The 22,732-nt window shown below is 46.9% G+C and overlaps 1 protein-coding gene across 4 annotated transcripts in view; it reads left to right on the forward strand.

Moving 5' to 3' along the window:
- Nucleotides 1–22,732, forward strand: part of KYAT1 (kynurenine aminotransferase 1) — a 100,006-nt gene that overhangs the window by 53,096 nt on the left and 24,178 nt on the right. For all 4 annotated transcript variants that reach the window (XM_063936504.1, XM_063936506.1, XM_063936505.1 and 1 more), the window contains 2 exons: nucleotides 20,947–21,097; nucleotides 21,925–22,074. In XM_063936504.1, the coding sequence (XP_063792574.1) occupies nucleotides 20,947–21,097; nucleotides 21,925–22,074 (301 nt within the window). The remainder of the gene's footprint in view (nucleotides 1–20,946; nucleotides 21,098–21,924; nucleotides 22,075–22,732) is intronic.

Below are 22,732 nucleotides of genomic sequence, written 5' to 3' on the forward strand. Positions count from 1 at the left end.
GTCTCCAGAACACTCAGCCCTGAGTCCAGTACTATGTGTTTTGATGTACTCTCTGCTTGTTAGTGTTTTACAACTACTTACACAGCTAAAAATTCCATTACGCTTATTTTCCTACTTTAAGGGAGTAGGGAAATACCTTTTTTTAACTTCTGCTAACAAAATATAAAAAATGGATCTTAAATCCTAGAGGATACTGGGGTCCACATTAGTACGATGAGGTATAGACGGGTCCACTAGGAGCCTTGGGCACTTTAAGAATTTAACAGTGTGGGCTGGCTCCTCCCTCTATGCCCCTCCTACCAGACTCAGTTTAGAAAATGTGCCCGGAGGAGCCGGTCACACTTAGGGAAGCTCCTGAAGAGTTTTTTGCAATTTTTTTTCTGTCTGTTATTTTCAGTCAGTGCTGGTTGGCACCAGCCTGTCTGCTTCGTGGGACTTAGGAGGGGGGGAACGGCCCAACTTCCTAAAGAGTTAATGGTATCGCATCCCGCTGACAGGACACTGAGCTCCTGAGGGAATCATTCGCAAGCCCCACCACAGCGAGCATACGTTCCCGCAGCACACTGCCACCCCTAACAGAGCCAGAAGAAAGAAGAGTGGTGAGTAGAACGCCAGCGTCCCGGTTAGCGGGTCGCAGGCGGGAATGGCGGCACAAGGGTAGGAGCGCAGCACTGACAGGCTGCGGCTCCAAGCTTCAGTAACATGCTGTAAGAGTGTGTATCCACGATGAGGGGCGAGCTGAAGCCACTACTGACATTCACACTGGCACTATACGCTTTACAGGGGTTCTAACCTACTGTTAAGCACACAAATTACCTCAGTCAACATAAAAAAACCGGGAAGACTGCGCACCATTACGGGGGCGGGGCTTCACTATGAGCGCCATTTTCCCTCTGCAGATCTAACTGAACAGTCTCACAGGGACACGCAGCTCCTCCATCAAGACTCCAGTTTACCTCAGCGGTACCAGGGGGTTATAGCAAGGGGGGGAGCAATAGTAGAATACTAGGCATCTACTCTATTAAGGGTACTTCGTTTGTGACCCGGCAAAGCTTACATTAGCTATAAGGGCGCGGTGTGGCTGGTTCCATCATACTCTGTGTCTCCCTAGGGGGCTCTGTGTGGGTTAACTGTGCTTTAACCTCTTCTCTCCTGTGTGTGTTTCACTTGTTGCTATGTCAAAGGAGTGTATGTCTTGCACTGCAGAGTGCTTTTCATCCCCAGGGGGATCACTACAGTGAACTCAGGATAGTACACATTCTCAGGCTAGTGGGTCTGATCCAGTGTGGTTAGATTCACTAAAAGGGATCTCAAATATTTCTCATAAATAGTCCCAAACTGAGAATGAGACAAGACAGTCTACGGATGACCTGATAAGTAGAGATACACTGGCACAGATCCTGCATACTGACACCGATGATGATTCCACTGATGCAGATGACTGTGACGTGGATATGGGTGGGGGGGATGCAGATCTGTCACAGGGAATACAGGCCCTAATAGAGGCTATTAGAGAGGTCCTGCACATTCCTGATAAAGTGATAGAAGACATTGAGGAATCTCATTTCAATGTAAAAAAAAGAAATCCTCTGCTACTTTCCCTGCATCTAAGGATTTAAATTCTCTATTTGAAGAAACTTGGGTCAATCCTGACAAGAAGTTTCAGATCCCTAAACGGTTGATAGCATCTTTCCCTTTCCCTCAGGACGATAGGAAAAAGTGGGAAGTCTCGCCGATTGTTGATGCATCAGTCTCTAGGTTGTCCTGTAAGATAATCTTACCGGTCCCAGGTGCAGCCTCCTTAAAGGACACAGCTGACCGCAGGATTGAGACTACTCTCAAATCTCTGTACACTGCTGTGGGGGTGGCCCAAAGACCCACTATAGCTTGTGCTTGGATCACTAGGGCCATGGAGGACTTAGATTCCTTACACAGGGGGGAGATAGTTTTGCTCTTACAACATATGCAGGATTCTGCAAATTTTATGGTGGAGGCCCTAAAAGAGATAGGCTTACTCCATGCACGCACCACGGCCATGGGCGTGTCTGCACGTAGGGGCTTATGGCTACGCCAGTGGAATGCAGATGCCAGGAAAGGCGTAGAAAGCCTGCTGTTCAAAGGTGAAGCCCTGTTTGGAGATTAACTGGATATGTGGATATCCAAGGCTACGGCGGGTAAGTCTACATACCTTCCTTCCGCAGCACCCCCTGCTAGGAAAACCTACTCTGCTCCAACTCTGCAGTCCTTTCGGACAGCAAAGTTCAAAGGTAAATCCAAAGGTGCTTCTACTGCCTTCAAAGGTAATAGAAGTAAACCCAGAAAACCTGCAACTGCAGGTTCACAGGAACAGACCTCTGGCTCTGCTTCCTCAAAGCTTTCAGCATGACGGTGGACCGTACTGCCTGAAAGACAGGCAGGTGGGATCCTGCTTAAGATATTTAATATGGGCGACATCAGGCCTAGATCCCTGGGTAAAAGATCTTATCACCCAGGGCTACAGACTGGAGTTTCAGGAACTCCCACCTCACCGATTCTTCAAATCAGGCTTACCAGCTTCTACAGAAGCAAGTATGACTTTGCAGGAAGCAATTCAAAAACTGGTACGGACTCAGGTCATTGTTCCAGTTCCACCTCAGCTACAGAACAATGGTTATTATTCCAACTTGTTTGTGGTTTCCGAAATCAGACGGTTCGGTAAGTCCCATTTTAAACCTCAAGTCACTGAACCCATATTTACGGGTGTTCAAATTCAAGATGGAGTCTCTGAGAGCGGTGATCTCAGGTCTGGAGGAGAGGAAATTCTTGGTGTCTCTGGATATCAAGGATGCGTACCTTCATATTCCAATCTGGCCGCCTCATCGGGCTTCTCTCCGGTTTGCATTACAGGACTGTCACTACCAGTTCCAGGCCCTCCCATTTGGTCTCTCAACGGCACCAAGGGTGTTCACCAAGGTAATGGCAGAGATGATGTTCCTACTCCGCAGATAGGGAGTGGACATAATTCCGTACGTGGACAACCTGCTGATAAATGCACCATCCAGGGAGAAGCTGTTAGACAGCATTGCCCTTTTCGACTCGACTACTCCAGGTTCACGGGTGGATTCTGAACCTACCAAAATCTCACCTGGAACCAACGAGTCGGCTTCCGTTCCTGGGAATGATACTGGACACGGAAGCACAGAGGTATGTATTCCTTCCTTTGGAAAAGGCATTGGTAATCCAGTCGATGGTGCGGGATGTTCTCAAACCAACCCGGATATCTGTGCATTCGTCTTCTAGGGAAGATGGTAGCCGCTTACGAAGCGCTGCAGTACGGGTTCACGTAAGGTCCTTCCAGCTGGATCTGTTGAACAAATGGTCCGTATCGCATCTCCACATGCACCAGAGGATACGTCTGTTGCCAAAAGCCAGGATTTCTCTACTGTGGTGGCTTCAGACTTCTCACCTGACAGGGCCGAAGGTTCGGGATACAAAATTGGATTCTGCTAATCACAGACGCAAGCCTCAGAGGTTGGGGAGCTGTCACCCAGGGGGAACAGTTCTAGGGAAAATGGACAAGTCAAGAGACCATTCTTCCAATCAACATTCTGGAACTAAGGGCCATATACAACGCCCTTCTACAGGCATCACATCTTCTTCAAGATCAGATCATTCAGGTTCAGTCGGACAATGTGATGGCAGTAACGTACGTAAACCGACAGGGCGGAACGAAGAGCAGAGCAGCAATGTCAGAGGTAACAAGGATTCTCCTCTGGGCAGAAAGACACGAGGTGGCGTTGTACGCAATCTTCATTCTGGGAGTAGACTACTGGGAAGCAGATTTCCTCAGAGACAATCTCCACCCAGGAGAGTGGGGCCTTCACCCGGCGGGTGCCTGGCACGTCGGTGGGGAACTCCACAGGTTTACATGATGGGCTCTCGGCTCAACAAGAAGCTCAAGCGGTACTGTTCCAGGTCGAAATACCCACAGGCAGTGGCGGTGGACACTCTGGTGACTCCATGGGTCTATCAGACAGTGTACGTGTTTCCACCACTTCCATTGATCCCAAGAATTCTCAAAATAATAAAAAGTAAACAGGTTCAGGCAATTCTCATTGCTCCGGATTGGCCAAGAAGGGCTTGGTACGCGGACCTAATTAAGATGCTCCTAGAGGATCCGTGGTATCTCCCTGTTCGAGAGGACCTTCTACAACAAGGGGCATTCGTTTATCAAGACTTACCATGGCTACGTTTGATGGCATGGAAGTTGAGCGTCAAATTCTAGCCCGGAAAGGGATTCCGGACAGGGTTATTCCTACCTTGATCCAGGCCAGGAAGGGGGTAATGTCTAAACATTACCACTGTATTTGGAGAAAATGTTTCTTGGTGTGAACTCAGGAAATTCCCTGCGGAGGAATTTCAACTGGGACGTTTTCTCCTTTTTCTACAGTCAGGTATGGATGCGGGCCTATGTCTGTGCTCCAAAAAAGTCCAGATTTTGGCCTTGTCCATATTCTTTCAGAAACAATTTGCTTCTCTCCCTGAGGTTCAGACGTTCTTAAAAGGCATTCTGCACATCCAACCGCCCTTTGTGCCTCCCACGGCACCTTGGGATCTCAACATGGTGTTGCAGTTTCTCCAATCTGAATGGTTTGAGCCTTTACAGGAGGTTGACAAAGTTTCTTACGTGGAAGACCGTTACACTGTTGGCCTTGGCTTCAGCAAGGCGTGTGTCGGAATTGGGGGTGTTGTCTCACAAACGCCCCTATTTGATTTTTCATGAGGATAGAGTTGAACTCAGAAATCGTCAGCAATTTCTTCCAAAAGTGGTGTATGCGTTTCATATCAACCAACCTATTGTGGTTCAGGTGCTTACCGACACCTCATCTACCTCAAAGTCCCTGGATGTTGTGAGGGCTTTGAAGATTTATGTAAAGCGGACAGCTCGTTACAGAAAATCGGACTAGCTGTTCGTGCTCTATGATCCCAATAAAATTGGGTGTCCTGCTTCAAAGCAGTCTATTGCTCGCTGGATCAGGCTTACTATCCAGCATGCTTACTCTACGGCAGGCTTGCTGGTTCCTAAATCTGTACAGGCCCACTCGACTAGGTCCGTGGGTTCTTCCTGGGCTGTTCCCTGGGGTGTCTCGGCTTTGCAGCTCTGCCGAGCAGCTACTTGGTCAGGTTCGAACACGTTTGCTAAGTTCTACAAGTTCGATACTTTGGCCTCTGAGGAACTTCAGTTTGGTCAATTAGTTCTGCAGGTACCTCAGCACTCTCCCACCCGGTTTGGGAGCTTTTGTACATCCCCATGGTACTAATGTGGACCCCAGTATCCTCTAGGACGTAAGAGAAAATAGGATTTTAATTACCTACTGGTAAATAATTTTCTCGTAGTCCGTAGAGGATACTGGGCGCCCGACCAGTACTTCGTGTTTTTTCCTGCACTGTTACTTCATTAAGTATTGTTGTTGGTTCAGCCGTTGCTGTTCCTGTTCAAGTTTGGTTAGCATGGCTTTCCTCTTGTTTGTGTGTGCTGGTTCGAATCTCACCACTGTTCTGTTAGATCCTTCCTCAGGATATGTCCGTCTCCTCGGGGACAGTTTCTAGATTGAGTCTGGTAGGAGTGGCATAGAGGGAGAAGCCAGCCCACACTGTTAAATTCTTAAAGTGCCCAACGCTCCTTGTGGACCCGTCTATACCCCATGGTACTAATGTGGACCCCAGTATCTTCTACGAACTACGAGAAAAGGATTTACCGATAGGTAATTAAAATCCTATTATTTATAGGGGCTGGCAGAAATATTATTTTACATTTTAATCCCCCCCTCCTTAAAAGGATTCTGACTTCCCGGCAGTCAGAATCCCAATGGTCAGAATCACAATGGTCAGAATGCCGACAGATGCCCAAGGTAAGTATTAGGGTTAGGCTGTGGAAGGCGTGGACTAGGGTTAAAATACTTACCAGGATCCATCAGCATTCTGAGCATCGTGATTCTAACCATCGGGATACCAACCCCTGGTAATATACATGTTTCCTCCTGATTTGCATGTCCTTCCTTCTATGAGATAAAACATATTTATTCCACTACATCTGCCCATTTTTCCAAAAGAGGGAATATATACAATTTGTTTTTGTAAATCTGAAGAAAAAAAAAATGATAGCTAGAATCGTATTTGGTTGCTATGGACAACACCTCCCACTTTTGGTCTTTGGAAGGTTTGATTAATCTCTCGAAGTCCATTGCTATCTACGGGAGCACACTGTATACTTATCCACTAGTAGTTATCAGAAGCAATTTAACTAGCTTTCTGCTTTTTTCTTGTTTACTTCTCCAGTCCATTCATTCCTATAGCCCATTAATTTAAATGGTTTATGCTCTTCATTTGGAAGTGACATTGAAACAAACAGGCAATATACAGTATATTTATCAATGGATTGGTATCTGCAGATATTTCTATTAATATGTGACTAAGACAGTAATCAATCTAGACTCTGCTCCACCGCCAGCGAATCACAGGGAGGCTAGCGCGGGGACATGTATGTGATTGGCAGAGCGACTAAAGGGCGTCACTCTCATTCTCTGTAGATTTTTTCTTTTTCTTTTACAGTTTAAGTGTCATACTTGTATGATATCATGGTACCAATATACTGTTGACGTTGTTCCCTTGTAGTGGGAATCAACCCAGTGTGTGTAGAATTGGTTCATTTTAAGGTATGGTGTACATTTATTTTCACATTTTATTTACTGCCAAAGCTTCTCCATTCATTTCACTCAGGTATTGACATGCTTGAAACGAGTATGTTTTTGTAATGAATGAGGAAGCTCGGTGTCACATGTCTATGGATGTAATCTCAAATGCATGGTAACATAGGGGGTCATTCCGAGTTGTTCGCTCGCAAGCTGCTTTTAGCAGCTTTGCACACGCTAAGCCGCCGCCTACTGGGAGTGAATCTTAGCTTATCAAAATTGCGAACAAAAGATTAGCAGAATTGCGAATAGACACTTCTTAGCAGTTTCTGAGTAGCTCCAGACTTACTCGGCATCTGCGATCAGTTCAGTCAGTTTAGTTCCTGGTTTGACGTCACAAACACACCCAGCGTTCACCCAGACACTCCCCCGTTTCTCCAGCCACTCCCGCGTTTTTCCCAGAAACTGTAGCGTTTTTTCACACACACCCATAAAACGTCCAGTTTCCGCCCAGAAACACCCACTTCCTGTCAATCACATTACGATCACCAGAACGAAGAAAAAACCTTGTAATGCCGTGAGTAAAATACCTAACTGCATAGCAAATTTACTTGGCGCAGTCGCACTGCGGACATTGCGCATGCGCATTAGCGACTAATCGCTCCGTTGCGAGAAAAAAATAACGAGCGAACAACTCGGAATGACCCCCATAGTCAGCCCATATCATCTTAAAGTATAGCGCTGTGAATCGCATATCAAAGCATTTGTTTTTTTATACGTTTTCATGTGCAGTTTGTGTTTTTTTTTTACACGTCACTAGTGGGTAACCGGCCTAATGCTCCAACCAGCCGAAGCGCAGGGTGTCGGGAGATAATTCTCCTCTGCTGGCTGCTAATGCTACTTCCCATGGGTTCGGTATGTATTACCAGCGGATGGGGTGCCGGCTGACCATATTTGACAGCGGCATCCCTTCCGCCAGAATGCCGGCATCGGGGCGAGCGCTAAGAGTCCCCCTGCACGAGTGGGAATAGTCCTGGTGCGCTGGCGGCATTGTTGGCTGTTGGGATTTCGCCGCTGGGAAATTGACTGCATCCCCTTCCCTACATTGTTCAGTCAGCTCCATCAACAGCCAGCACTGCTTCAAGTATGACGATTGGTCAGTGCCTTCCTTACAGTAACAGGCTGGGTCCTTCATATGCTCCAGTGGGGCTGACTGAACAGTGTCTGGGTGATAGGGCGACAGTCAATAGGTCAATCCTATATGGTCTCCTACAAAGGTCGACAGTGCTTAATGTTGACAGGTTCAGATGGACAACATGGCTGGTCGACACAACTTTTTGGGAATTTTCTTGCCTTTTTTTTTTTTTTTTTACTTTTCAGCATTTACCATCCACGGGGACTACAATTGGGAATAGTAACCTGGCACGAAGAGTGGTGAGCAAAGACGGTGCACTAATTGGTACACCATATTTTTTTTTTTGTGTCATCGTTTTTTGCTGTCGACTATTTCCATGTTGAACTTTTTTTTTTAAATTAAACAACGTTTCTTGAATTTTTTTTGTTTAGATTACAAGACAAAAAAACAACAAAAACTTATAGCATTGCTGTTGGCAACTACGTCAAGCAGTATAGAGCACACCATACATAGGCACATGAATACACTCGTCATCATCTAAGAGTAGACCTCAACGAAGTTCAAGAACAGTATGTGGTCATGACAGCATTCCGGAACCACTGTGTGCCCCCGTATTAGATGTACGAAGTATTACCTCGGGCAATATATATAGTAAATAACAATATTGTGCAAGCAGTACATCTTCCTAACCTCCACAGGTAACCCCGGGGTGATTATGTTGAAGGCAAACTCGCATCCGCAGATAGTGCAGCTCGAGTGCCCCCAACATATGGAGATGACCGCCATCTATCCCATATTGCATAGTATTTAGTAATAACTTTTCTGGACATATAGAGAAATTTTTCATGTGCCATCGTAGTGTTCACTAAAGCAATCCAGGAATCAATATCTGGGCCAGCAGGTGCCATCCACGACCGGGCTATAGAAACCTGTGCAAGAGCACACAGGCTGATAACATAATGCCTGGAGGGGGCATCCAGCAGCTCCTCATCCAACACCGCCAGCACACACACAGGGGGGGGTCAGCACATCAGCAGGTATACCAGTGGAGACCATAATTTTAAGTACATCCTGCCAAAAGGCATTAACTATCCTACAGGACCAAATCATGTGCCAGAAGGTGCCCCCATCCAGAGCGCACTTGGGACATCTAGAATCCATCCTCCCTCCGAATCTCATCAACCTCTCAGGAGTAATGTAGACTCTATGTAAAACAAAAAGATGCACCTGTTGGTAGCGAACCGCCGCGGTCGCCAGTCTAGAGGCACCCAGTGCAGCATCCCAAACATCATTAGAAATGGGCCCCAGGTCACATTCCCATTCAGATTTAAGAGAAAGAAGGGCCTCACCGTGATAAGCACGTAGCAGAGCAGAGTAGAATATAGAAATAGTGCAATTTTGGGGATTAACAAATAGTTCCCGAACTGGGGTGTCCCGGAGCATCGGGGGAGCATTTGCAAATTGAGACTGACAAGAAACACATATATTTGCACACACCGTGTTCCCTGATAAACACACAAGGACTCCAGTGTGCACAAAAAAAGGGCGCTGGGATTTACCAATGGAGGAGATTTTTTCTATATAGTTAGTGGATACTGCTGCTCTTTAGCTAAAGGATAATTGCATTCCTTATGAAAAAACAAAGATATATAAACATACCCCCCGGGATACAATCTCGGTAGTATACCAAGAGCGCTGCTTCCACCCTAATTTCTATACTATTATATAATTTCACAACCGGTTTTATATTCAATCTTTTTTATTCATAAAAAATAGTACTCTAAATAAGCACAAATAAAAAGAATTTCAGCATATACAATACATGCTGCAGCATAAGAAATAAAAACAGTACTACTTATTTCCACATTAATATTACAACCAAAAACCTAAGAGGCTTATTTGTATCCGGATCTGAGGCTGATATTAAAATCAGTTTAGCTGGGTAATGTCCACATTACATCAATATGTCCCAGTAAGGTGCAAAAAATCCTTTCACTTCATAATCTCTGTGATCCAAAATTGATTCACTTAATAAGAGTAGTTATCTTCAAATTGTCCCAAATTTATTTGGATCCTTGATATTGTGTGCACACATAAATTTCTCTAACGTCCTAAGTGGATGCTGGGGACTCCGTAAGGACCATGGGGAATAGCGGCTCCGCAGGAGACTGGGCACATCTAAAGAAAGCTTTAGGACTAACTGGTGTGCACTGGCTCCTCCCCCTATGACCCTCCTCCAAGCCTCAGTTAGATTTCTGTGCCCGACGAGAAGGGTGCACACTAGGGGCTCTCCTGAGCTTCTTAGTGAAAGTTTTAGTTTAGGTTTGTTATTTTCAGTGAGACCTGCTGGCAACAGGCTCACTGCATCGAGGGACTAAGGGGAGAAGAAGCGAACTCACCTGCGTGCAGAGTGGATTGGGCTTCTTGGCTACTGGACATTAGCTCCAGAGGGACGATCACAGGTTCAGCCTGGATGGGTCCCGGAGCCGCGCCGCCGGCCCCCTTACAGAGCCAGAAGAGCGAAGAGGTCCGGAGAAAGCGGCGGCAGAAGACGTTCCTGTCTTCAAATAAGGTAGCGCACAGCACTGCAGCTGTGCGCCATTGCTCTCAGCACACTTCACACTCCGGTCACTGAGGGTGCAGGGCGCTGGGGGGGGCGCCCTGAGACGCAATAAAACATTACAGAAATACCTTACATGGCAAAAAATGCATCACATATAGCTCCTGGGCTATATGGATGCATTTAACCCCTGCCAGAATATACAAAAAAACGGGAGATAAGGCCGCCGAAAAGGGAGCGGAGCCTATCTCCTCAGCACACTGGCGCCATTTTCCCTCACAGCTCAGTTGGAGGGAAGCTCCCTGGCTCTTCCCTGCACTACAGAAAGGGTTAAAAAAAGAGAGGGGGGCACTATTTAGGCGCAGTATTAAAACATACAGCAGCTATAAGGGGAAAAACACTTATATAAGGTTATCCCTGTATATATATAGCGCTCTGGTGTGTGCTGGCATACTCTCCCTCTGTCTCCCCAAAGGGCTAGTGGGGTCCTGTCCTCTATCAGCGCATTCCCTGTGTGTGTGCTGTGTGTCGGTACGTTTGTGTCGACATGTATGAGGAGAAAAATGATGTGGAGACGGAGCAGAGTGTCTGTAACAGTGATGTCACCCCCTAGGGGGTCGACACCTGAGTGGATGTACTGTTGAAAATTACGTGACAGTGTCAGCTCTATATAAAAAAACAGTGGTTGACATGAGACAGCCGGCTACTCAGCTTGTGCCTGTCCTGACGTCTCATAGGCCGTCAGGGGCTCTAAAGCGGCCGTTACCTCAGATGGCAGATACAGACGCCGACACGGATACTGACTCCTGTGTCGACGGTGAAGAGACAACCGTGATTTCCAGTAGGGCCACACGTTACATGATTGAGACAATGGCAAATGTTTTTATACATTTTTGATTATACGAGCACCACCAAAAAGGGGTATTATGTTCGGTGAGGGAAAAACTACCTGTAGTTTTCCTGAATCTGAGAAATAAAATGAGGTGTGTGATGATGCGTGGGTTTCCCCCCGATAACAATTGATAATTTCTTAAAAAGTATTGGCTGCATACCCTTTCCCGCCAGAGGTTAGGGTGCGTTGGGAAACACCCCCTAGGGGGGATAAGGCGCTCACACGCTTGTAAGAACAAGGGCTCTACCCTCTCATGAGATGGCCGCCCTTAAGGATCCTGCTGATAGAAAGCAGGAGGGTATCCAAAAAGGTATTTACACACATACTGGTGTTATACTGCGACCAGCTATCGCCTCAGCCTGGAGGTGCAGTGCTGGGTGGGCATGGTCGGATTCCCTGACTGGAAATATTAGGATAGTATATTATTGCCTATAGAGCATTTAAAAGATGCATTTCTATATATGCATGATGCACAGCGGAATAATTGCCGACTGGCATCAAGTATAAGTGCGTTGTCCAATTCTACCAGTAAAATGGTCAGGTGATGCGGATTCCAAACGGCATTTGGAAGTATTGCCTTTGAAAGGGGACATTTGGGGTCGGTCTTTTAGACCTGGTGGCCACGGCAACAGCTGGGAAATCCACGTTTGTACCCCAGGTCGCCTCTCAAAATAAGACGCTGTATTATCAGGCGCAGTCCTTTGTTGGCAAGCGGACAAAAGGTTCCTCTTTTCTGCTCGTGACAGAGGGAGAGGAAAAAGGCTGCAGAGATCAGCCAGTTCCCAGGAACAGAAACCCTTTCCCGCCTCTGCCAAGCCTTCAGTATGACGCTAGGGCTTTACAAGCTCAGGCACGGTGGGGGCCCGTTCTCAATGAATTTCAGTGCGCAGTGGGCTCACTCGCAAGTAGACCCCTGGATCCTTCAGGTAATATCTCAGGGGTACATATTGGAATTCGAGACGTCTCCCCCTCGCCGTTTCCAAAAGTCGGCTTTACCGACGTCTCCCTCTGACAGGGAGACAGTTTTGGAAGCCATTCACAAGCTGTATTCCCAGCAGGTGATAATCAAGGTACCCCTCCTGCAACAGGGAACGGGGTATTATTCCACACTATTGTGGTACCGAAGCCAGACGGCTCGGTGAGACCGATTCTAAATCTAAAATCTAAAATCTTTGAACACTTACATACAGAGGTTCAAATTCAAGATTGAGTCACTCAGAGCAGTGATTGCGAACCTGGAAGAAGGGGACTACATGATGTCTCGGGACATCAAGGATGCTTACCTTCCTGTCAAAATTTACCCTTCTCACCAAGGGTACCTCAGGTTATGGTACAGAACTGTCACTATCAGTTCAGACGCTGCCGTAGGGATGGTCCACGGCACCCCGGGTCTTTACCAAGGTAATGGCCGAAATGATATCCCTTCGAAGGAAGGGAATTTTAGTTATCCCTTACTTGGACGATTCCCTGATAAGGGTAAGATCCAGGGAACAGTTGGAGGTCGGTGTAGCACTATCTCAGGTAGTGTTGCGGCAGCACGATTGGATTCTCAATATTCCAAAATCGCAGCTGGTTCCGACGACTTGTCTTCTTTTTCCTAGGGATGATCCTGGACACAGTCCAGAAAAAAGGTGTTTCTCCCGGAAGAGAAAGCCAGGGAGTTATCCGAGCTAATCAGGAACCTCCTAAAACCGAACCAAGTCTCAGTGCATCAATGCACAAGGGTTCTGGGTAAAAATGGTGGCTTCCTCCGAAGCAATCCCATTCGTTAGATTCCACGCAAGAACTTTCCAGTGGAACCTACTGGACAAATGGTCCGGGTCGCATTTTCAGATGCATCAGCGGATAACCCTGTCACCAAGGACAAGGGTATCCATCCTGTGGTGGTTGCAGAGTGCTCATCTTCTAGAGGGCCGCAGATTCGGCATTCAGGACTGGGTCCTGGTGACCACGGATGCCAGCCTGCGAGGCTGGGGAGCAGTCACACAGGGAAGGAATATCCAGGGCTTAGGGTCAAGCCTGGATACATCACTTCACATAAATATCCTGAAGCTAAGGGCCATTTACAATGCTCTAAGCTTAGCAAGACCTCTGCTTCAAGGTCAGCCGGTGTTGATCCAGTCGGACAACATCATGGCAGTCACCCACGTAAACAGACAGGGTGGCACAAGAAGCAGGAGGGCAATGGCAGAAGCTGCAGGGATTCTTCGCTGGGCGGAAAATCATGTGATAGCACTGTCAACAGTATTCATTCCGGGAGTGGACAACTGGGAAGCAGACTTCCTCAGCACGACCTCCACCCGGGAGAGTGGGGACTTCACCCAGAAGTCGTCCACATGATTAAAAAACTCGACAGGTATTGCGCCAGGTCAAGAGACCCTCAGGCAATAGTTGTAGACGCTCTGGTAACACCGTGGGTGTACCAGTCAGTGTATGTGTTCCCTCCTCTGCCTCTCATACCCAAGGTACTGAGATTGATAAGATGGAGAGGAGAAAGCACTATATTCGTGGCTCCGGATTGGCCAAGAAGAACTGGGTAACCGGAACTTCAAGAGATGCTCACGGAGGGTCCGTGGCCTCTACCTCTAAGAAGGGACCTGCTCCAGCAAGGACCCTGTCTGTTCCAAGACTTACCGCGGCTGCGTTTGACGGCATGCCGGTTGAACACCGGATCCTGAAGGAAAAAAGGCATTCCGGATGAAGTCATCCATATCCTGATCTAAAGCCAGGAAGGCTGTAACCGCAAAAACATTATCACCGCAATTGGCGAAAATATGTTGCGTAGTGCGAGGCCAGTAAGGCCCGACGGAGGAAATTCAACTGGGTCGATTCCTACATTTCCTGCAAACAGGAGTGTCTATGGGCCTGAAATTGGGGTCCATTAAGGTTCAGATTTCGGCCCTGTCAATTTTCTTCCAAAAAAAAAAAAAAAAAAAAACTAGCTTCAGTCCCTGAAGTTTAGACGTTTGTAAAAGGGGTACTGCATATACAGCCTCCTTTTGTGCCTCCAGTGGCAATTTGGGATCTCAATGTAGTTTGGGTTCCAAAAGTCACATTGGTTTGAACCACTTAAATCTGTGGAGTTAAAATATCTCACATGGAAAGTGGTCATGCTGTTGGCCCTGGCCTGGGCCAGGCGCGTGTCAGAATTGGCGGCTGTATCCTGTAAAAGCCCTTATCTGATTTTCCATTCGGACAGGGCGGAATTGAGGACTCGTCCTCAGTTTCTCCCTAAGGTGGTTCCAGCGTTTTCACCTGAACCAACCTATTGTGGTGCCTGCGGCTACTAGGGACTTGGAGGAATCCAAGTTGCTGGATGTTGTCAGGGCCCTGAAAATATTTCCAGGACGGCTGGAGTCAGGAAATCTGACTCGCTGTTTATCCTGTATGCACCCAACAAGCTGGGTGCTCCTGCTTCTAAGCAGACTATTGCTCGTTGGATTTGTAGTACAATTCAGCTTGCACATTCTGTGGCAGGCCTGCCACAGCTAAAATCTGTAAAAGCCCGTTCCACAAGGAAAGTGGGCTCATCTTGGGCGGCTGCCCGAGGGGTCTCGGCTTTATAACTTTGCCGAGCAGCTACTTGGTCAGAGGCAAACACGTTTGCTAAATTCTACAAATTTGATACCCTGGCTGAGGAGGACCTGGAGTTCTCTCATTCGGTGCTGCAGAGTCATCCGCACTCTCCCGCCCGTTTGGGAGCTTTGGTATAATCCCCATGGTCCTTACGGAGTCCCCAGCATCCACTTAGGACGTTAGAGAAAATAAGAATTTACTTACCGATAATTCTATTTCTCATAGTCCGTAGTGGATGCTGGGCGCCCATCCCAAGTGCGGATTGTCTGCAATACTTGTACATAGTTATTGTTACAAAAATCGGGTTATTATTGTTGGGAGCCATCTTTTCAGAGGCTCCTCTGTTATTATACTGTTAACTGGGTTCGGATCACAAGTTATACGGTGTGATTGGTGTGGCTGGTATGAGTCTTACCCGGGATTCAAAATCCTTCCTTATTGTGTACGCTCGTCCGGGCACAGTATCCTAACTGAGGCTTGGAGGAGGGTCATAGGGGGAGGAGCCAGTGCACACCAGTTAGTCCTAAAGCTTTCTTTAGATGTGCCCAGTCTCCTGCGGAGCCGCTATTCCCCATGGTCCTTACGGAGTCCCCAGCATCCACTACGGACTATGAGAAATAGAATTATCGGTAAGTAAATTCTTATTTTTACCTTCACAGGTGTTACCATACGGCTTCCTATTGATTTCACCTCCAGTACTGGACTCTTTGCTGTTACGGTTCTCCTTTAGTAATTGAAGACATCAATCGTCAGGTGCTTCTGCTCACAGTGCTCAGGCTCCCTCTGCTGGTATTGGCCCGTATTGCAATTTACACTGTGTAACAGTATTACTGACCCCGTGCTACAGCGGTCCGGAGGTGAAAATCTGTTACCACGGTCACTCGAATACGCGTTTCTCCGCCTTGATGCTCCCTCAGCGGCTTCCTCAGCTCAAATATAATAGTATAGAAATTAGGGTGGAAGCAGCGCTCTTGGTATACTCCCGAGATTGTATCCCGGGGGGTATGTTTATATATCTTTGAGACTGACAAGCATGGCGGAGTTGCAGGTATCGATATAAATAGAAGGTAGGAATATTATAATCCTCCCGCAACTGTTTGAAAGATTTAAACACACCCACATGATATAATTGCCCAAGAGACTGCACCCCATGGTGGTTCCAAACCTCCCGTATCTGTAGCGAGGTAAGCTCGTTAAGAGTATGCGTGTAAGCCAAAGGCGTTTCCGGATCCCAGCCCTCTCCCTGGAGCAATCTATGCGTCTGTCTCCATACCATAATTGCTTGTTTGACAATGGGAAGGTTAAGTAGCGATACATTGTCATTCAATAGTAGTTGTATTGGGGTGCAATTCCGATCTGTTGCATAGAGAATTCGGGAGATCAATTCATCTCTACCGGAGTCATGCAACCACTTACTAATATGTACCATTTTTGCCGCTAGATAATATAAGCTGAATTTTGGGAGGGCCAGGCCCCCAGAATCGCTTGGGCGTGTAAGGGTGTCTAGTTTTATTCTTACCCGGTGGTTAGACCATACGATAGAGGACAGAAGACTATCTATTTTCCGAAATGTTTTTAATGGGAGATAAACAGGGGAGTGTTGCAGCGCATACAGCAGTTTAGGCAGGGCCACCATTTTCACTAAATTAATTCTACCCATTATAGTTAGAGGTAGAGTCCCCCACACCGCAATACGGGAATGTAAATAATCCATATGAGGTTTTATGTTTAAGGAAAAGTATTGAGAAGGATCATTTGTGACCCAGATTCCCAAATACTTAAATGAGTCCACCCAACGAAGAGGAAGGGCCACGGGCGAGACACCAGGACAAGCACCCCGAAAAGGCAGTATGCAGGACTTGTCCCAATTAATGGACAGTCCAGAGTACCCGCCATAGTGTCACGATCCAGGTAATTCCTTATCAGTATTTACCTTCCAAATGTCTCCTGAGACTGTCCCAGTGTTCCAAGCCTGGATTCCATCTGCACTGTCTGTGTGCAGGACGCTGCATCTCATTGTCTCTAATCTCCTTACTGTGATTCTGGCAGCATCAGGGTTAAGTTTCACATGCAAGTTACAAACAATCTTTCCCTCCAAAAGCTAACATGGGCGCAGCCATGTTTTCCTAATCACATGATACCTTTCAGCCTATCAGCTGCACTCTGCTCTCAGCCTGATTACCCAGCAGCTGCACTCTGGTCTCTGGTTAATCAGCCAGCCAATCCCTGTTTCCCAGCTGGTATAAATATCTTGTTCTTGGGGTGGAAAGATGTCAGTGCTTCAATTGTCTACAGTGATTCCAGTGTGCAGTTCTCCCATGGACTTTCTCTGCAGTACAGCCTGACTCTGCAGTGTCTCAACATTGCACCCTGTGACTGGCAGTTACCTGAGACCGGCTTCCAGCTTCTAGCTTCCAGCGGTGCCCTGCCAGTAACCATCGGTGTTCTGCCATCGATCCCAAGTCTCCATCGGTGTTCCGCCATCGATCCCAAGTCTTCATCGGTGTTCCGCCATCGATCCCAAGTCTCCATCGGTGTTCCGCCATCGATCCCAAGTCTCCATCGGTGTAACGCCATCGATCCCAAGTCACCATCGGTGTTCCGCCATCGATCCCAAGTCTCCATCGGTGTTCCGCCATCGATCCCAAGTCTCCATTGGTGTTCCGCCATCGATCCCAAGTCTCCATTGGTGTTCCGCCATCGATCTCCAGTAACCATCGGTGTTCCGTCATCGATCCCAAGTCACCATCGGTGTTCCGTCATCGATCCCAAGTATTTCTCTGAACTGTGTTTCCTATTACCGGTACCAAGTCATCAGTATTCCTCTGAACTGTGTTTAATAAACCTTTGAACTTTCCTTCGTTGTCTTGGTCACGCCTTCGGGCATTTGTTCTAAAGGTTCCCTGCATGTCTAAGAACCCTGTACTGCCTCCCAGGTACACATATACCTCAGCCCCTACAACTGAGGCTTCCCCCTGGTCAGCACCAGCCCTCAGTTGTGACACATAGGTGTCAATAATATGCAACAAGTGTGGCATGGTATTGCAATAGTCTGATACAAACAGCAGAATATCATCCGCGTATAGAGCAATTTTGTCCGTGGTGGGGCCCACCTGGAACCTCCCCACCCGCAAGTCAGAACGCACCAGACACGCTAAGGGCTCCACCAAAAAGAATAGGGGATAGCGGGCAGCCCTGCCTTGTACCCCTGGCTAGAGGAAATGCAGAGGAAATAAATCCATTTATCGAGACCCTGGCTGATGGGGCGGAGTAAAGTAGCTTTACCCACCGTATAAATCGTGGTCCAATACCGAAGCGGGCCATAGACCCCCACAAGAACGCCCACTCCACTGAATCAAAAGCTTTAGCAGCGTCAAGAGACACTACAACAGAAGTGTCGGCGTCCCCACGAAGGCCCTGTAAATGCGTGAACAATCGCCTAAGGTTAGTTAGAGTGGACCGCCCCGACACGAAGCCGGTCTGATCTGGGTGGATAATTTGGGTAATTACAGAGTTTAATCTAAGAGCCAGGATCTTTGCCAAGATCTTAACATCAGTTAAAAGTAGCGAAATAGGTCTATATGAATCTACCTGCTCTGGATCCTTATCTGGTTTTAAAAGCACTATTATCAAAGCCTCGGTCATAGAATCCGGCAGTGAACCCAATTCCAACAAGTCATTGAACAGAGCAAGCAATTTGGGGCCATAAAAGTCAATATGCTTCTTATATAGCTCAATAGGAATTCCGTCTAGCCCTGGTGCCTTGCCAGCAGGAGACGATTTGATAGCTGTTTCAATCTCCGTTAATGACAAAGGGGAATCCAGAAATTCAACCGCCACATTAGAGAGCGAGGGCATTGGTATACCAGCAAGATAATTATTTATTTCTGTTAAATCAGCCGATAATTTCGTACTATACAGACTTTTATAATAAGCAACAAATTGGTCCACTATTTCCGGGGTTTTTACATATGTTACGCCATCATCCCTGCCTATCGCAAGGACAGTATTAGAAGATTTATCTGTCGCCGCTAAATGCGCTAAATAAGTACCAGGTCTGTCGCCTGTAGCATAGTATGAGTGTTGGGCATACAGTAAACGGTATTTGGCTTTATCAGACAGACAGTTCCTGCATTTGGACTGCGCAAGCAACCATGTGTCCTTCGAGGAAACCAAACCATCATGCAAATATTGGATTTCTAGGGACCTACATGACGCTTCAAGTTCCATTTCTTGGCGTTTATAGCCATTTTTTAAATTAGCAACCCGTCTAATTAAAGAGCCACGTATAAAGGCCTTAAACGCGTCCCAGAGGATTGTCGGACCAGCAGTGCCCTCATTTAGCTCCAGGAACTCCCGCCATGCAAGCTCTAGCTCCGCGCCAGTGCCCATCTGTAAGAGCCAGAACGAGTTAAATTTCCAAAACAATTGCCCCCGGGCACCCCCAGTATCCAAATTCAACAGTATTGGTGAGTGGTCCGAGATACCCCTAGTTGCATACTGGACATCAACAATTTTGGGAAGTAAACGGGGAAACCAGGGCTATATCAATCCTAGAAAAGGAGGAGTAAGTAGGGGAGACACAGGAGAACTGGCGAGCAGCTGGATAACGCGCCCTCCAGACGTCCACCAAACCCATACCATCCACCAACAGTGCAAAGGTACCCGGACGTGGACGAGGCACAGTAGTAGTGGTGCTGAACCTATCCACACTGAGATCCATAACATTATTAAAGTCCCCAATGCAGACAGTGGGAACGTTGGGGTAAAGGGACATAAAATCAGCAGCCTTACGTAGAATCTCCGGGGAGTACGGTGGAGGAATGTAGATAGCCAACAATAATAAAGACATGGAATTTATCTGACATTTAAGAAAAATATATCTACCCCACTGATCCAACTGGACCTGACCCAAAACAAATGGGATGTCACTGACCTAGGTTGGGGGTGTTGTGAACTCGGAGGTTCTCCTGATGGTAGGGGAGAGGAACCACAGTTGGGTCGGAACAGGGATGGCTTGATATAGGTCTTCCTCATACAGGACTCTGACAGTAAAGCTTGGTGAAAATATTAAAGGACTTTATTGCAGGAAGGGGGCAACACAATGTCACATAACAGAGAAGGAGCGTATGGAGAAATGTCCAGAAAGTACTTGTGAGTGATGGTAAAAGATACTGGTGAGTGAAGAACTTGAGAGCGGTGGTTAAGACTCTGATAATTTGAAGAACTTGAGAGCGGTGGTTAAAGACACTGATGATTTGAAGAACTTGAGAGCGGTGGTTAAAGACACTGATGATTTGAAGAACTTGAGAGCGGTGGTTAAAGACAATGGTGATTTGAAGAACTTGAGAGCGGTGGTTAAAGACAATGATGATTTGAAGAACTTGAGAGCGGTGGTTAAAGACACTGAGGATTTGTATAACTTGGGAGCGAAGGTTAAAGACACTGAGGACTTGTATAACTTGAGAGCGACGTTTAACCTGCAGCCCACGCTGACTCCAAGAAGCACGGGTGCCTGGAGCGCAGTGGAACCCAGCAGCGGCTGGGAACGCTGGAAGCTGTGCAACAACTGACACCTGGAAATGCCGGAGACACTGGGGTATTACTGCAGAGAGATCCGCCGAGAACAGAAGCACTGGCATCACATCAACCTTTTGTACCTGTTGACCTTTTCTACTGTCTAACTTTTACATGTTGACCTAATGACCCTGACGACCGTTTGATCCTGTCGACCTATTCCAGGTCAACCATATGGGGTTGACCTATTGACTTTCAACCTAATTCAGGTCCACCCAATGATCCATACTCGATTGGCCTTATGCAGGTGTGTTTGGAGTGGGGGGTGGAGTCGGTAGTGATTATCTTGGCCCTGGTCTCTTTAGGGGCCTTGGATCATAGTGAGGCATAGGCATGCCCCGCTATGTAGTGGTGGTTAAGTTGTGCTTGCAGGTTTGTATGGAGCTATATATAGCATCTCTCATTCCAGTTGCATCCATTGCTATCATTATGGCTGCTGAAGATAATAGAAATATAATGTACAGACCCTGTGTGGACTTTACATCCACAGTGTTACTGCAGAATGTGTACTCAAGCTTCATTTGTTTCTTCTCAGGGTTGAACTGGTCAGTCTTGCTGCTCAGTATAAAACTGTGAACCTGGGACAGGGTTTTCCTGACTTTTCACCTCCAAGCTTTGTGAGAGAAGCATTTTCCAAAGCCATCACTGAGGAGAACACACTGCTGAACCAGTACACAAGAGCCTTCGTAAGATTATAACCTCGTTCCGATATTCATGCAGTCTAGTCATCCTAAGTACCGGTCAGTCTGTTACAGCAGTTGCTTTCAAGTACCTTCAACAAGTCATGTTTTCAGGAGTTATTTCTGTGGGATAATTACTGACCCAGCACAATAGGTTAACTCACCAGTACATAATAAAAAATAAAAATTCACAAAACATGACCTGACATGACATAACTGTTTATTAATTGATGGGAAAATTGGTTGTAAAAATATTGTCCTGCTCTGTTATCTTGTACTTCCTGCTGTGATTCCTTATCAATTATTTATATTAACTGATGGTGTCTACTTTCCTGTGGGGAATTAAAGTATGGTGTGGGCTTTCCTGTGGGGAATTAAAAGTATGGTGTTGGCTTTCCTGTGGGGAATTATTTTATGGTGTGGGCTTTTCTGTGGGGAATTATTTTATGGTGTGGGCTTTCCTGTGGGGAATTATTTTATGGTGTGGGCTTTCCTGTGGGGAATTATTTTATGGTGTGGGCTTTTCTGTGGGGAATTATTTTATGGTGTGGGCTTTCCTGTGAGCTGAAGATCCTGGGACAAACCTCCTGATCACACAGAGCCAATATGCTGAATGCAGACAGGCCTCCTACAGTTTAATGTCAAATTAACTTTCTGAAGACCACAGTGTATTTACCTTAGGGGATTTCCAGTCTCATTAATGCATATAGATATATATACTTTTCCAGAGAATTGAGAAAATACTATAGTTGTAATTGCATTGAAAATGAATAATCTGATATTAATATTTAATCCTTGTCTACATTCCCCTCAGTCATTTTGTTCTTTTGCAGGGACACCCTCCCCTCGTAAAGATCCTCGCTGAGCTGTTTGGTCAATTGCTGAAACGAGAGCTGGACCCTCTCTGTAATGTGCTGGTGTCAGTGGGTGCATATGGGGCCCTTTATAATGCTTTCCAGGCTCTGGTGGATGATGGGGATGAGGTAGTACAACATATTTATTCAGAAACATAAAAGTAAAATATGTCTGTCTTCAGTGAATCAGTTTGATCCTTTTTGATCCAGTGTAGCTGGTAGAGAGCATGAATATTTGTTGCCCATATTAAAATGTTTGACTGCACCTGTTGACAGCACACTGGAGGCATCCATTTTGGGAACACCATTTATCAGTTCAGTGGAAGACTGTGATGTCTTCAAAGCACGTTTTATAAGCTGCATTATGTTGTGTCAGGATCCAGTCATGATCCCGGCAGTCTAAATACAGACGCCAGAATCCCTTCACTGATCAGAGTGCCAGCACCCACTACCCTTGTCGGGATCTTGGCAGTCTAAATGCTGACGCCGGAAATCCGACACTGATTGGAATGCCAGAGCCGGCATCAAGACACTGACACTGCTGGGCCACTGGAAAATGTAAGCTGCAAGGGGGAGTAGGGTTAGGTTTAGGCTGCTGGGGTGAGGGTTAGGCTGCGGGGGTGAGGGTTAGGCTACAGGGGTGAGGGTTAGGCTGCGGGGAAGGGAGGGTTAGGCTGCGTGGTGAGGGTTAGGCTGCAGGGAAGGGAGGGTTAGGCTACGGGGGTGAGGGTTAGGCTGCGGGGGTGAGGGTTAGGTTGCGGGGAAGGGAGGGTTAGGCTGCGGGAGT

This window comes from Pseudophryne corroboree, chromosome 8, assembly GCF_028390025.1.
Source record: "Pseudophryne corroboree isolate aPseCor3 chromosome 8, aPseCor3.hap2, whole genome shotgun sequence".
In the NCBI taxonomy this organism is placed as follows: domain Eukaryota; kingdom Metazoa; phylum Chordata; class Amphibia; order Anura; family Myobatrachidae; genus Pseudophryne; species Pseudophryne corroboree.